This window comes from Camellia sinensis, chromosome 11 (genome assembly GCF_055761805.1).
Source record: "Camellia sinensis isolate YWXY chromosome 11, ASM5576180v1, whole genome shotgun sequence".
NCBI lineage: Eukaryota > Viridiplantae > Streptophyta > Magnoliopsida > Ericales > Theaceae > Camellia > Camellia sinensis.
The window spans coordinates 109738506-109753330 of NC_138971.1; the positions used below are offsets into that span (position 1 = coordinate 109738506).

General features: G+C 31.8%; 1 protein-coding gene and 1 pseudogene across 1 annotated transcript; both read right to left on the bottom strand.

Moving 5' to 3' along the window:
• Positions 1-2185: 2185 nt before the first annotated feature.
• On the bottom strand, positions 2186-5635 carry LOC145802550 (putative germin-like protein 2-1). The gene is made up of 3 exons (XM_082895277.1): positions 5467-5635; positions 5093-5170; positions 2186-2927 (listed from the first exon to the last, which is right to left on the bottom strand). Exons 1-3 carry the CDS (start codon positions 5633-5635, stop codon positions 2377-2379), a joined length of 798 nt encoding a protein of 265 aa, XP_082751403.1. The 3' UTR covers positions 2186-2376.
• A 929-nt stretch (positions 5636-6564) lies between these two features.
• Positions 6565-8853, bottom strand: LOC114267634 (uncharacterized; annotated as a pseudogene).
• Between the last annotated feature and the right edge of the window lie 5972 nt (positions 8854-14825).

A 14825-nucleotide genomic window follows, 5' to 3' on the forward strand; every position in this document is an offset into this window, starting at 1 on the left:
TCTGTTGAAATGTTGATACAACTAGTAGGTTTATCTATTGCAAATTGGGAAATGTCTGATATGAGTCACTGTCTCATATAAGTGGTTGGCCAGGTTCTGAGCCGTTGATGTAAATTGTGAAATTGATAAGAAATGGAAACTGAAATGAAACATGAACATAGCGGTCATGAAATGAAAATGGATTATGAAGTCATTTATGGAACTTGAACATTTATCAATTGCTAACGTCTTAGTTATTGCTCATATCGTGTTTAGCATATTTCTACTGAGCGTTGGCTCACCCTATATGGGACATCATTTTCAGGTACAGGTAGTATGCCACCTCCAAGGACATAGCTTGGATGATGATGAGAGTTGAAGACTCTTTTGTTTATTTTGTTTGTATTACATGTATATCAAGCCAAGGGCTTATTTTGTATAGAGTTAGTACTCTTCTTTTGTGTAACCAGGTGTTGACTTGGAAAGCTGTAAGCCCTTAGGGCATTTGCTTTTGTTGTTAACATGTAATACTATTGTAAGAACTACTCTGATGAATATAAATGGTTGGTTCCTTTTATATAATTGCATGTCTAGTGACGAGTTTTATGTATTATTTTGAAGGCGTTACAACCACTGTATAAGTCGTTTTACCCAGTCTTCTAAGGCTAGTGTATTGACTAATTCCACGATGAATGCTTCTTAAACTGCAACCATCACTGCAACAGTTCCAAGAATTAAATTTGTTTCCAAAAGCGAAAATTTTATGGGAAAAAAATTTGTAGATTAATTTATGTCATCGCGATAATAGTTGTTAAAAAGTCGTCTCAAAAAGTTTTTTTTAAAAAAAAAAGAAGAAACTTTTGGCAATACAATTTTAAAAATGCTACTAACGATTGTGCTTTTAGAAACAAAATAATTTGATCTGTTCAACACTAAATGTCTCATTTCGTCCCTAAAAATATAAGAATGACACTTTTAACAATAAAAATATTTCACTCCTAAAAAGTGTTTTTGTCCCTAAATTCTTGTCTTTAAAACATTAATTTGTAATAGTGCATGGACTTATTATTAGGTAAATTTAAGAATTTGAATTTGACACATGATCAATTAACATGAGTCAAATCTAGTACACATAATGTTAGGACTAATGAATAGAAAATAAAAAAAAGAAAAAAAAATACTAAAATTTAGAAAAAGAATGGATTACAAATTACAATCAAGTAAATTTTAGAATTTTTTATTTCAAAAAAAAAAAGGAAGAAAAGATTTATCAATGAAAGAGAATTTTAATTAAACAAATAGAAAGACCAAAGATTATAGAACAGTAGAAAAAATCAAGGTGCAAGACAAAATCCTGGCTGCAAGAAGCTATCCTGAAAAGATGTTTTTATTTTTCTCTCAATCGTTTGGAAACAAGTTATTTTAGTAATTGTTTGACTTTTTAAGAAAAGATGTACAAAAAAGTAGAGAGAGTGGTGTGACAATTTATAATGACTTTTTGACTTTTTAGTTAAAATAAAAGGCTGCGAAACGGAAGTATTAAATAATAAATATTTGTTTTCTTTCTTTTTCTTTTTTGGAACAAATCCACAAACTTTTTTTTTATTTTTTTATTTATAACTGGGTATCTGAAACCCTAAAGTTAAAAAATGGGCAAACCTATAGTGGCCCCTTCGGATGATTCGAACTCAAAAATGGTCTATATAATTATATACATGATTTTCTAAGTTTCAATAAATGTTTTTTTTTTCTTCTTATAATTGAATTATTTAAAAACTTTATTTCACTCAGGAAAAAAAAATTAAAGAATTCATTATATTCTTTTCATTAAAATGTAGGCATGTATATTATGAGATGTAATAATAATATTCATAAATCTAATTGGTCAAGTGATGGTTAACTAATGAGAAATACTATTTATCACTATAATTTTTTTACATATATATATTTATTAATGCAATAAATGCTATTTATATTTGAGAATCGTTATATTTAAAAAGTTTGGTGACACTTTTGAGTGACATATAATTGTCATCGTGGCTGATAGATATTATTTTAAGTTGACCTTAAAATTCATATAAATTTTTACCATTTTTGAAATATCAAGAGAAGATCGAGTTTTTAGTGAGCTAGGTTACGTTCATGTCAACCATTAAAAATAAAATTGCTGATTATCTCTTAACTATTCAATATGGGAGACTGGAAAAAGATCAAGAGAGCTCCATCATTATATGAGAGAGAGAGAACTATTTAAAAACTTCATTATCATAAAATCATAGGAAAAAAGAGTTGTAAGGAAATCATCCATAACCAACCACTTATTCATACAATATTAAGTAATATATGATTAAAGTTTAACAAATAATAGATTCGTGGATTCTATTCCCATTTATTTCGTTAGTTGTTGGGCCGCCAAAATTGAGCTTGAAGATAGTCCACCACCTTCTTGTCCACTTGGAATGCCTTGGCAAGAACATCATCAGAAATCTTTCGATTCGATCCAAATACTGCATTCGCAATGGTAATAACACCAGGGTTTTGGCTGCTCAGACCAGAAATAGCTACTGCATTGGTCTTTCCTTCGTTAAACTGGAAGTGAATAAGACCCTTTGGGAACACAAAAACATCTCCTGGGCACAAGACCTTGGTGAAGAGACGATTTTCTGGATTGGAGGTTACGAAACCGACGTAGAGGGTACCCTCCAAGACCACGAGGATCTCAGTTCCTCGAGGGTGTGTGTGGGGTGGGTTAAGACCGTAAGGTGCAAAGTCGATACGAGCTAATGAGATGCCGAGAATGTTGAGGCCTGGGATTTGCATGACATTTACGGGCGTGACAGTCGATCCAATTGGATTTGATGTATTTCGGGGAGTAAGGAGGCTAGAAAAGAAGAAGTCATCGGCTTTGGTGAGCTTTGGGTCATTACAAAACTTGCTATTCACGAAAACTGCTTAAAAAGGAAATTGGAGATGTGCTCCAGTAAGTGTTGGGTGAAAGAAAGAAAATGTTATACAGACTAACAAACTTTCAATAATGTTACATGATGACATCTAAGAAAATGAAAACCAACTCTTAATAAAATTGATATAATTAAAATATTAAGGGCCAAAACGAAACATTTGTGTATATCAAGTCTTCAATGGGATACACGTCTTTCAAGAATGAACCATGAAGGATTCTTCAACAACTACACCCATTTCTATTTTTTTATTAATTGCTTCTATTGACTTCTCTGTCTCTCTCTAATATGGTGGACTATTTCAACTATCTAATCCTATCATCTACTATAAGTTTTTAGGCAAATTATACCTATGGTATTTCTAATTTGCATCCTGTATTAATTTAGTCCTTATCATTTTATTTGTATGAATTTTTTTTTTTTAATTTTTTATATTGTGTCAATTTAATTTAATTAAAAATATTTGTTAAAAAATTAGATAGAAATTAATAACGAAATGATCTGCTCAAAAGAGAATACACCATTTTTAAGTTAGATGTAGAACTCTTCAATCACTTTGAGGAGAGTTAATAGACTATTTCGTTCTTTAATTTATGTTCAATTTCTATAAAATATTACTAATTTGATGAATCAATATGAAAATTCAAATGAACAATTAATGAAACTAAAGTATAAGATCTAAATTGATATAAGAGATAAAAAACATGGACATTGTTACGACTAAATTCTAATTTTGTAATCTTCTGTGACCTTCCTTTCAAACAATTGCAACTTTTGTGTTGATTAGTTGGAAGATAATAGCTAGATATATTTGTTATTGGCTATATTACATTACAATTTTATAAAAATACGGAACTTCAAGCTGGTAATAAATAAGTGAATATAGTGGCCAATTTTAGTACTCTTATGTATTGATTAGTTAGAGATTTGAAAAGAGATTTGAAAAAAGAAATGAAAAAGACGTATGAGATTAGATAAAATATAGATATACTTTATTTATATTTTACCTACCCTTTTCTTTTTTCTTTTTAAATTACTTTTCTAATCTTCCAACCAAACACAAGTTAATGACCTTGTATTTTAAACGGTAAATTACAAATACACCTCCTGAAATTTGTTTAAAATACGAAATGCCCATGTGATTTGAAAAATTACAAATACCTCCCTGTCATAATTTTTTATTTAATAGAATTAATTAAAAAAGTAAAATTTCTAACTGTTTACTTATACAATAATAAAATTGTTTGAATTATTAATTGAAACAAAATTTTAATATTATTAAAAACTGTTATATAACTTAATGATTTATTAATAAAATGATCTATTAGTTATGAAATTAGAAATTTTAAAAGGCATAATGTAATTTTAAAAATCACAAAAAATAATTTATAATTTACATAAATCTCAATAGCGTGTTTGTAATTTATCCTGTTTTAAAAGTTTAAGACGGCAGATTGTGAAGTAGTTGCCATGTAAGAGAGAAAAACTTAAGGAAACACAACTTTTAATTTTAATATTATATGTGATATGATATCCAAGCTTGTTATTTAATACATGATTAGATATTTTCTTAGTTGTATCTTGATTTGAGAAAATTGTTTAAAAGTTCAATTTAAGGAGGGTATAAGATGTTAGGTTTAGTAGATATTTTTTTGTTAGTAAGAGGTCTATCATTTGTAAAATAATTTGATGAGTAATCCTTTTATTTATTTTAAAGGATATTTTGTTTTTCATTTTATCCCTTAATTTATCTATTAACTTTTTTTATCTGTTTAATTTTTTTAACTATCTGTTCAAATTTATATCTATATGTTCAAATTATTTTATATCTGTTCTAATTTATATCTATTTGTTCAAATTTTTGACTATCTGTTCAATTTTTTACCTTTATCTATTCGAATATCTGTCCAAATTTTATTATCTATTTAATTTTTTCTCTTATCTGTTTAAATGTATCTGTCCAAATTTTATTATATGTTCAACTTTTTCTCTTAAATTCTACTTGCTAATTTTTTTATTTGTTCAAATCTTTGTTATTGAAATAAACCAAAGCACTATCTGGTCAAAATTTGAAAATATCTGTTACAAATCTGTTCAAATTTTGAACATATCAATTCAAAAAAAAAAAAATCTGAGCAATCTCATCCTATTACACTCAGTTTCCTCATCATCATCATCAACAACAACTATAAAAATTAAACAACCTTTACCCTTAGTACATGTAGCTTTTTCTAAACTCAATATAAACCAAAATCACAAAATCACAAATCGATATAAAAATCAAAGGTGGTTTTGAAAAGACAAATGTAGATCCACACACACACACACACACACACACAGAAGCAAATCTAGAATCAGCGGTTTCATCGTCGGCGGGGCTAGGGCTAGGGCTAAGGCCAGGGGTAGGAGTAGGAGTAGCGACGGGGCTAAGGCTAGGGGCTTTCTTCGCCTTCTCTGGCTCCAGCACCTTATTCGGCGGAGAAGTGAAGTTTTCATCGATTCCAAGCATCACGATAATGCCAGAGACTTGAAGCACCAACATTATACGGCTGAGCAGCCACCAGATTCACAAGCTTGACATCAAGATGCGAGCCTTTCATACTGTTTTCTCTGGTAGCCGCCATGGCGGCCCTTTGAGCTTCGAAACAGTGGCGACGCTCCTCGAAGTGCTGTTCGATCGACCGACCAGAAGACATCGCCAATGGCAGCAGAGCCGAGCTTTTAGAGATCGGAGAAGGCCTCCGGGTCCTTCACCGACAACGATTGGGCTCTGATCAAAGAGAGAGAGAGAGAGAGGGCTGAGATTGTAATTTGTGTTTGAAATGAGAGTATATGATAGGAATATTATGGGGTAATTTGGGAAGATTAGATTTTTTTTAGCTTTTTTTTTTTGTTTTTTGTGACTTTTTTGGATTATATCACTTTTCTATTTTTTTATATAAAAAAGTCAAAAAATCAAAAAAAAAATCAAAAAATTAACTTATTAGAATGAGACTCTTTAAGTAGGGGTTGTTTGGGGTGTCCTAAATAAGTGTACTTTTTGTCTTTTTGACTAAAAAATTGAGGTTGAAAATATGGATGTTTGGGTTAACTTTTTGACTTTTTATGAAAAAATGTGTAATAAAAAATTGTAAAAATTGATTTGTAGGAAAAAATTCGAATTGGGAGTTGTGCAGCCGTAATTGTTGACTTTTGGTGAATAGTGTTAACTTTTTAACTTTTTGAGTAACTTTTTAACTTTTTTGCTTTTTTACAAGTTTCCAAACTTGGCCGTAGTATACAAAAGCTATCAACTCGAATGACTCGATGTCTAAAGCCTAAACACCCAAAGCCATGAGGACATACAGGGTCGGCCTTGAGATTTGTGGGGCCTAAGGCGCACTGTGAAAATGGGGCCCCTCTAATATATTTTTTTTTAATAAAAAATTTATGCATAAAATGATAAGTATCCACAAATTTTTTTATTTAAGTACACTTGAACATATAATCATAAAAATTATAAAACTAAAATTTACTTTCATGTATAATAAGATAGGAAGAAATCAGTACAATGACTCAAAAATATTAAAAACTGGTTTTGATGCTTTATAGTTTAGCAATATCTAGCTTACAATTAACCCAACGATCACTTAAATACTACTTTTCTTGCATTTTTAGCTGCAAAATCACTAATTAAGTTTGTATAATCTAATTTATCTACCAAATTCTTTTCAATAGACAATATAGCTAATCCATTCAATCTTTCTTGTGACATTGTTGATCGAAGGTAGGATTTGATCAATTTTAACTTTGAAAAACTTCTTTCTCCAGAGGCAACGGTAACTGGAATAGTCAATAATATTCTATACGCAATCCAGGCATTTGGAAAACAACCATCCATCAATTTCAAATAATTCATCACCTCAATTGGCCTATTGATTTCTTTTGGCAAAATTTCTTTGAAGACTTTGAACTCAGAAAATAAATCTCACCTATCAACATCCATAAACCCATCATGTTTCAAAAAGTCTTCAAGATTAGCATAATAAGTCTTCAAGCACTCATCATTGGTAGAATTTAACTTCTTCAAATCAAACAAAAATCCAAAAGTTTCATCATATATTTGAAATTGTTCAAATCTACTCTTAAGTGAAGAAAAAGCTTGATCTATTATATATATGAAATAATTAACTCTAAAGGATTCTTCAGCTGATTGTGCAACCTCTTCACTAATATTCTCATCAAAATGTTTCTTTCTACGAATGACACACCTTTCACGAAATGTAGGTTCAATCTCCATTTCAATTGCAACTTCTTTAGCTTCAATCATGGCCTCCAAAAATCCACTTTCTCTATACTTTTCAAGAAATGTAATGAGTCCTTTTAATTGATGTATAGCAACATCAATATGCATGTCTTCAGCTTGAAATGTCTTGCTAACAGAATTAACAGTAAACAACATATTGTGCCAAATTATCATGCCAAGCAAAAACTCAAAGTTCTCAATTTCAGATGTAACTAAGGATTTAGCTTCACACTTTGTATTGGGATCATCAGCTTCTTTTTCCAACTGAATTAAAGCATCTCTAATTTGTGGAGCTTGGTACCGTATAGCTTTAACACTTTCAATGTGACTTTCCCAACGAGTTTGTGATAATGGCTTAAGTGTGAGACCTTCCACATTGTCTTTGAAAATTTTCCACCTTTTTGTAGAAGATGAAAACAACACATATATGCGTTGTACCACTCTAAAGAAATAGATAGCTTTGGAACAAGAGGTAGCCATATCACAAAGGGCAAAATTAAGACTATGACACCCACATGGCGTGTAGAATGCTCTTGGATTTATTTCAAGTTCTCTTTTTTGTACACCTTTGTGTCTCCCTTTCATATTAGAGCCATTGTCATATCCTTGCCCTCTTATATCACCAATATCAAGCTGGAGTGTGTGCAATGCCTCTCTAAGTACATTAAAAAGTCCCAACCCCGATGTATCATCCACTTTCAAAAATTCTAAAAAGAATTCTTCTAACTTTACCGGACTAGTTGAAACATCTACACATCTTATCACAAGAGACATTTGTTCTTCATGACTAACATCTGGAGTACAATCAAGAATAATTGAAAAATATTTCGCTTCTTTGATTCTTGCCACAATCGTACTCTTGATCTCACTCGCCAACATCTGTATCAATTCATTTTGGATTTTATGGCCAAGATAATGGTAATGAATTTCACTCCTTTGAATATGTTGAATGTGCTCTTGCATTACTGGATCAAATTTAGCAAGCATTTCAATTAAGCTTAAAAAGATTCCATTTCTTTCTTGATAAATCTTCTCATTGTCTCCACGAAAAGCTAAATTATTTTTAGCAAGAGTGATCACAATAGCAATTATCCTTAGTAACACTTGTCTCCAGTGTTCCCTCTCTTTGTTGATTTGTTCTTGAACACTTCTATCAATTGTTTCATTCTTCTTCAATCTACTTTCTAATTCAATCCATTTGTTCATACAAATAAAGTGCTCATTACTAGTTTCATGACTTCTAAGCCTGTTGCCCATATTCTTCCAATCTTTCAATCCATCAGTAGCCAAATGAATATTGTTCCCATCTTGCTTAAACAACTTGCAACAAAAGCAAAACACTTTGTCTGAAACATCTGAATATACTAGCCATTTCATATCCTGCTTCTGTCCATTTTGTAACTGTCGCATGTAAAATGTAGAAGAAAAATTCCTATCTTTGTCATCTAGGGGAAAATTCACACCATTACCTCTTATAGAACCTCTTTCAACTAGTAAATCCCTTAAATTTTGATCAATCTTGTCCCAATTACTAGGGTCATAAATGTTTAAAGGTCCACATTCAACATTGACATCTTCACTTTCACTAGATTCTACATTCCCCAAATCTTCATTCTCATTCTCATTCATATGTTCACTAGGTTATTCAATCACCAAATCATCATTCTCATTATTACCTACACAATGAGTAGGCTCTTCAATTACCAAATCTTCATCATCATTGTCATTTGAACCCAAAATATCTACTTGTTTCTTGGTACCAAAATATTTATCAAGTGCTCCCGATTGAGATTGAATTAATTGTTCTACTTTCATCCTCTCCTTTCTCTTTTCATTTCCAAAACTATACTTCCTAGGAAACATGGCTATAATCACAAACACTTCAATCTACAAATGACAAACACTTCAAATCAATCCACAAATCACACTCCACTGAAATCCATTATCAATAGCAAATAAATTATAAAAAAATAATTTAATGAAACAAAATTAGGACAAACAAATTATTCAATTAAAACTGATAAATACCTAGGTAAAAAAAATAGGGCTAAATTATTTATTCCACTAAAATCTAATGGATAAAGAAGGTAATAAAAAAATTAGGGCAAATTTATTATTCCACTAATTGATAGAGAAAGAATATAAAAAAAAATAGGGCAACTTTATTTAATAAAATTTGATACTGAAAGAGAGGACTTACATGAGAGAAAGTGTGTGTGAGCGATAGTGAAAGAGGGAGAGTGAGTCTATGCTATGCTATGCTCTTCCTTCATCTGCCTGCCTTCAATTCAAGTCTTTAATTTCATTTCATCACTTCACTTCGTTTCGTCAAAGAGAGATTGAAAACAGAAGCACTCACTCACCACACTAGTGCACTGGACATGTATGTATTATATATTGTAATTTGTATTTGTATGTATGGTTTGGGTTGGGCCCAAACACATTTTGGGGCCCTTTAAATACATTTTCAGTTTTGGGGCCCTTTAAAGAGTTTTGGGGCCCTTTAAAGCCTCCAAAGCTGTTTTCAGTCCCACACTAGATAAACTTTCGGTTGGGCCCAAACACTTTTCAATTTTTGTTTTTTTTTTTATTTATTTATATATTTTCATTTTAAAAAATATGGGCCAAACATGTTTATAAATAAATATGGGCTAAATTATACATGGGCCCAATAAACATTTGGGGCCCTTTAAATTGATCTTAAAACCAAAAAAAAAAAATATTGGGCCTATAACAATTTTTCAAATTTGGGGGCCCTATTTTTGGGCCAAAATTTGGGGCCTAAGGCACAAGCCTTACTTGCCTTATGGCAGGGCCGGCCCTGAGGACATACAACACAAAAAGCAAAGTACTCAAAGCATAAACTAATTAAATAAATTAAAAAGACCCTAAACAACCCATAATATTGAAAAAAATAGTGGCTAAAAATTATGTGAAAGAGAACAAAAAGGTAGGAAATAACAAGGAATCACAAGGCTAGTAAACAAGAGCAAGAAGATGTGGTTAACCCCTTCATTTTTGGGACTTCTAAACCATGTTTTTCAGCCCTTTTCAACTCTGAAAATCAATTTGAAAGCCAAGAAAAATAGTTGTAAAACTAAGGAGATGAGCTATGAAGTAAGGTGCAAGAAAGGGTGTTAATCTTCTCTACCTTTGGTAGCTATTCAACCCCAAGTTCCAACACTTGAAATGGATTTAAAACAACACAAAGGCACGAGAAATAGATAGAAAGAGACAAAAATGAAAGCAAGAGAAAAGGTAACAAGCTTATACCTCTTGAAGAGAGCAAGCTTTGGTTATAAACCAAACTTGATCCTAGCACACTCTCAAGGTTGAATTCTGATTCACAAGTCTCAACCAAGGCCTTAAGGTTCAGCTCTAAGGGTGTATATAATGTATAGATATAGTTCAAGGATGATATAATATCTCAAAGCTAGCTTGCAAAGGAAAAAGGAGCTCTCAAAGGAATTTTTGCTTCTTTGAAATTTTTGTATCCCTCAACACAGTGGGATCAGTTCGTATTTATAGAATTTGAGCAAAATAGGTCACAAATATCTTCAAAAATAGACAGCTAGCTGATCCCCGCCAAGAATAGTGTTTCTCGCCAAAAAGGCAAGGCCAGCTCCAAACGACCACAGCTAGCCCTCAATGAGGCACGATTGGGCCCTAATGTGCTCCCCTATTCCTCTATTTAAGGCTCGATGTAGGGTGGCACAATGTTCAAAAAGGACTTCTAAGGTAAGAATAGTGTAAATATGAAGGTTTTGGGATTATTTTAGAGCTTGAGCTTAAATTCCTCCGTTGAGGATTCTAATCATACATAATGTAACTTTTATCATCGAGTATACAGGACAAAGAGCCCAAGTCTTGTGGGCGGTCAAAAATGGGGTGTCCACAACTATCTTTAAGCTCAATTCTAGGCAGGCAAAAAAGTGGTAGACTATCTTCAAGCTCAATTCTGGTGACCTAACAACTAGAGAAATAAACAATAGAGAACCCATATATCTATTATTTGTTGAACTTTAAACAAATATATGATGCAATTAGCATAAATAAGTGGGTTTGTTGCGAATGGTTTCCTTAAAATTGTTTTCCTATGATTTTATAATAATGAGTTTGTTAAATAGTACTCTCTTCCTCTCCCTCCCTCCCTCTTTCCTTCCTTATATAATGATGACACTCTCTTGATCTTTCTCTAGATTCTCATATCAATAACTAGGAGATCAACAACAATGAACCATCAAACTTTTGGTTATTAGAATCTTCCAATTACTTTAACTTTGTTAAGTTTTTGTTATTTGTAATCATGTTTGACAAAACTCCTTTCAGTTGTAATTTTATTCAATCTTTCATTTTAGTGAGGCTATAAGTATTTAGAAGTAAATCCAACCCGAATTACCGCTCGAGCGGTAAAAGTTGCGCTTGAGCGGTCAGCCTATATGTTTAGCACAGCCTTTGCTCACACCACTTAAGCGGTCTTCGCGATTCAGTGCACAATTTGCTGTTTTTAGGTTTTAGGCCGTCTAGATTTTTAGAGAGGAACAAGATACAAAGTGTTTTATATTTAACGGTATTTTATGAGTGTTTCCTTAACCATTTAAGAGTGATCAATAGATCCGTGAACTTAATATCAACATCATTAAGCATTTGTTTGTTTTCGTTTATTCACGAAAAAAGGGAGTTGTTCTTTGGTGAATTTCGAGAAACTTGGGCTAAACCTTTGGTGGATTCCGGAATGGCTCATCGTCATGGATTCGATATCGGCATTGTGGATTCAACGTTGGGTAAGATAATTTCGAGGTAAAGACGGTGGTGGAAGAGGCACATAAGGGTCGATTCAATTCGGTCGTATATTTGCTAGGTAATTGAGGGTACATTTTTGTAATTTCTTTTTGTCTTCTTAATGGACTGTTTTGTGGCTTTGGCCAGCGTTTTTTTTATCACAATTGGAGGTGCACTAATTGTGGTTTTTTCACGTTAAATCGTTGTGTCGATTTGTAGAAGTGGAGGTTGGGAAAAAGGAAAAGGGATGTGGTTGTTGCGTGTAGGGTTTGGGTTTTGAAGTAGGAAGAAGATGAAAAAAATGAGGAAATGAAAAATTTTACCTTTTACAATACAATTTGAAATTGTTTTTTGTATCCACTCTCAAAGTTGGTGCGTGTTCTATAAATTCTATCAAGTTTGACAAAATAAATAATAGTAGGAAGGTTAACTACAATATGATCCAAAACATATGGGCTTTTTGACTATTTTTAAATGATAGAGGGGTAAATTGTTTTGAGGTCAAATTACAAGAGGATGAAGTGAATTTTGCTATATACATTTTAGTAGGAAATTATTTTTTTATTCGTATAACTAACGAATTACAGATGAAAAGGGCTTAAGTGTTTTGCAAATTAAAATCTTAAGAGAGATTAGTGTAATTATGTCAAAAGTATAGGACTAATTGTATTTTTTTCAAACATCAAGCGAGGTGAGCATAATTTTTCCAAAATAAAATGTTCTTTACTCCTTTAATTATGTAACCATTACAACTTTATTGAGTTTTTATAATTTGAGTTATAAAATCGATTTGTTTTAACTTATTTAATTATGTTGAAAAATAATATATACGTCTACTTTCTAGATCCAGTGATGTGCAAGATAGATGAGTCACTAATGATTAGATGTGTAAGACAAGCGCAGTTATGCCAAATTTAAGTATTTACCGTTATGTGAATTAACCGTGTAAAGTTTTTTTTTTATTAGTGAGTGTTTGGTATTTTTAGGTAATATATATATATATATATATATATATATATATATTATAAACAATGTATTCCTATCTTTCTTTGTGATCTTGAAACTAACATATTAATACTTGTAGTGGTGGTGGGCACCAAAGTGTTAGGGTGGTGGTGGTAGCATTGATAATATTTCAATTTGAACGTGGTTCTACCTTCTAAAAATAAAAGATACTAAATATCAAAAAATGCATAAAATTAAAATATTTTTAGTCGAACAAATGGAGAGTAAATACTAAATAGTACAAAATTTCTTCTACAAATACTAGTCATTGGCTAGTGAAAGAGATGAGATTGCTAAGAAATGCCAAAGGCCAATTAATCTACAAAATAGTTGTAGTTGGTGGTGACAAAAAGAAAAAATAGAATACATCTACATCTCATGATATCAGAACTCAAGGAAAGAAAGAGCAAAGGATTCAACGAGAGATTGGACTTCTCAATCTCTCTAGAGTTGGTAAGGTCAAAGAAAAGAAGGTACACCCTGTTTTTATTTGTCATCATTGTGGTATGTATGGTCATATTCATTCTTATTATTATGAGTTGTATGAGAGAGTGTCTCATAGAAGTAGAAGAAATTCTAATACCTTTTGGGGTACGAGACATTTCATTAGTCATAATAAAGTTAAGGGTCAACTTAGACCTTCTTATTTTGATTTGATTGAGACCAAACATGAAGCGAGTTTGCATTTGCCTAGACCTTGGAGTAGGAGGTTGGAAACCAAGTTAAGATGGGTTCCTATTAAAGGGGAAACGAACCACAACGTCAAGACATCAACTAAGAACCACAATTCTCACAACATTGTTAATTCTAAAGCGGTTTGGGTGAGAAAGCTTGACTTGATCTAACATTTTTTTCTTTCTCTTTGTTTACGGGTTTCTGTCTGTTTTTTTCTTTTTGGGTCATTTTGTGTGTGCTTGTTCGTTATCTGTCTTGCTTTGTTTATATATATATATATATATAATATTAAAAAAGTCCAAAAAGATTTTCTTAGTATGGTTTTGCAAGCTTGGCATTTTTGAGAAGTTTTTGGTGCATATTGGAATTGATAAGAATATCCATTACATGTTAATATGTGTGTGCTTTCTGTGATCATTACTCATTTCGGAGTGTGTGTACTTTGATTAGTATGTCTCATTCTATACACTCTTGGATTAGCAAATATCGGACTCTTCTGCATAAGTGATCAAATTTCTTTATGGACTTCTAGAATTGTGTCTTTTGCATTTCTAGAGGAATTGACCTATACTAGCACATCATGGGTGATGTTGAGTCTCTTAACCACATTCCATGTTTTTGCATCTCCATGGATTTCCCCTCAGTTCTTTGTAGTTATGGCATGAGGAAAAGGCTATTGTAGAGTCATTAACTAGGCTATCCTTATTGTATCCATGCTTCTCTGATTCGGTTTCCATACTCTTGAGCGTAAAAGCTACCAATGAATGCACAAAAGAAAAAAAGAAAATTAAAAATTAAAATAATAATAATAATAATAATTCATTGATTGAGGGGGAGCCTTCGCGTTTACTCAACAAATACCCCTTGATTCCTAGTGGTTTGACTTTCCTAAGTTGTGGTTAGATTCTCTTGCCAGACGTCCGACCATCAGATTACTACTATAATTTGAATCTAGTGTTGTCACATCACATTTTTACATGAGAAATCTTCTAGAGGCTATGCATATTGTGTTTTCAAGTAATTGTGTTTCTTGAATATTCTTGTATGTTTTAAGGTACAAATCTAAAATTTCTTACTTGCTCCACTATATTATTTTTTTTCTTGTTCCTTGTTTTCAGTGCTTGTGGTTGCTTTAAGTA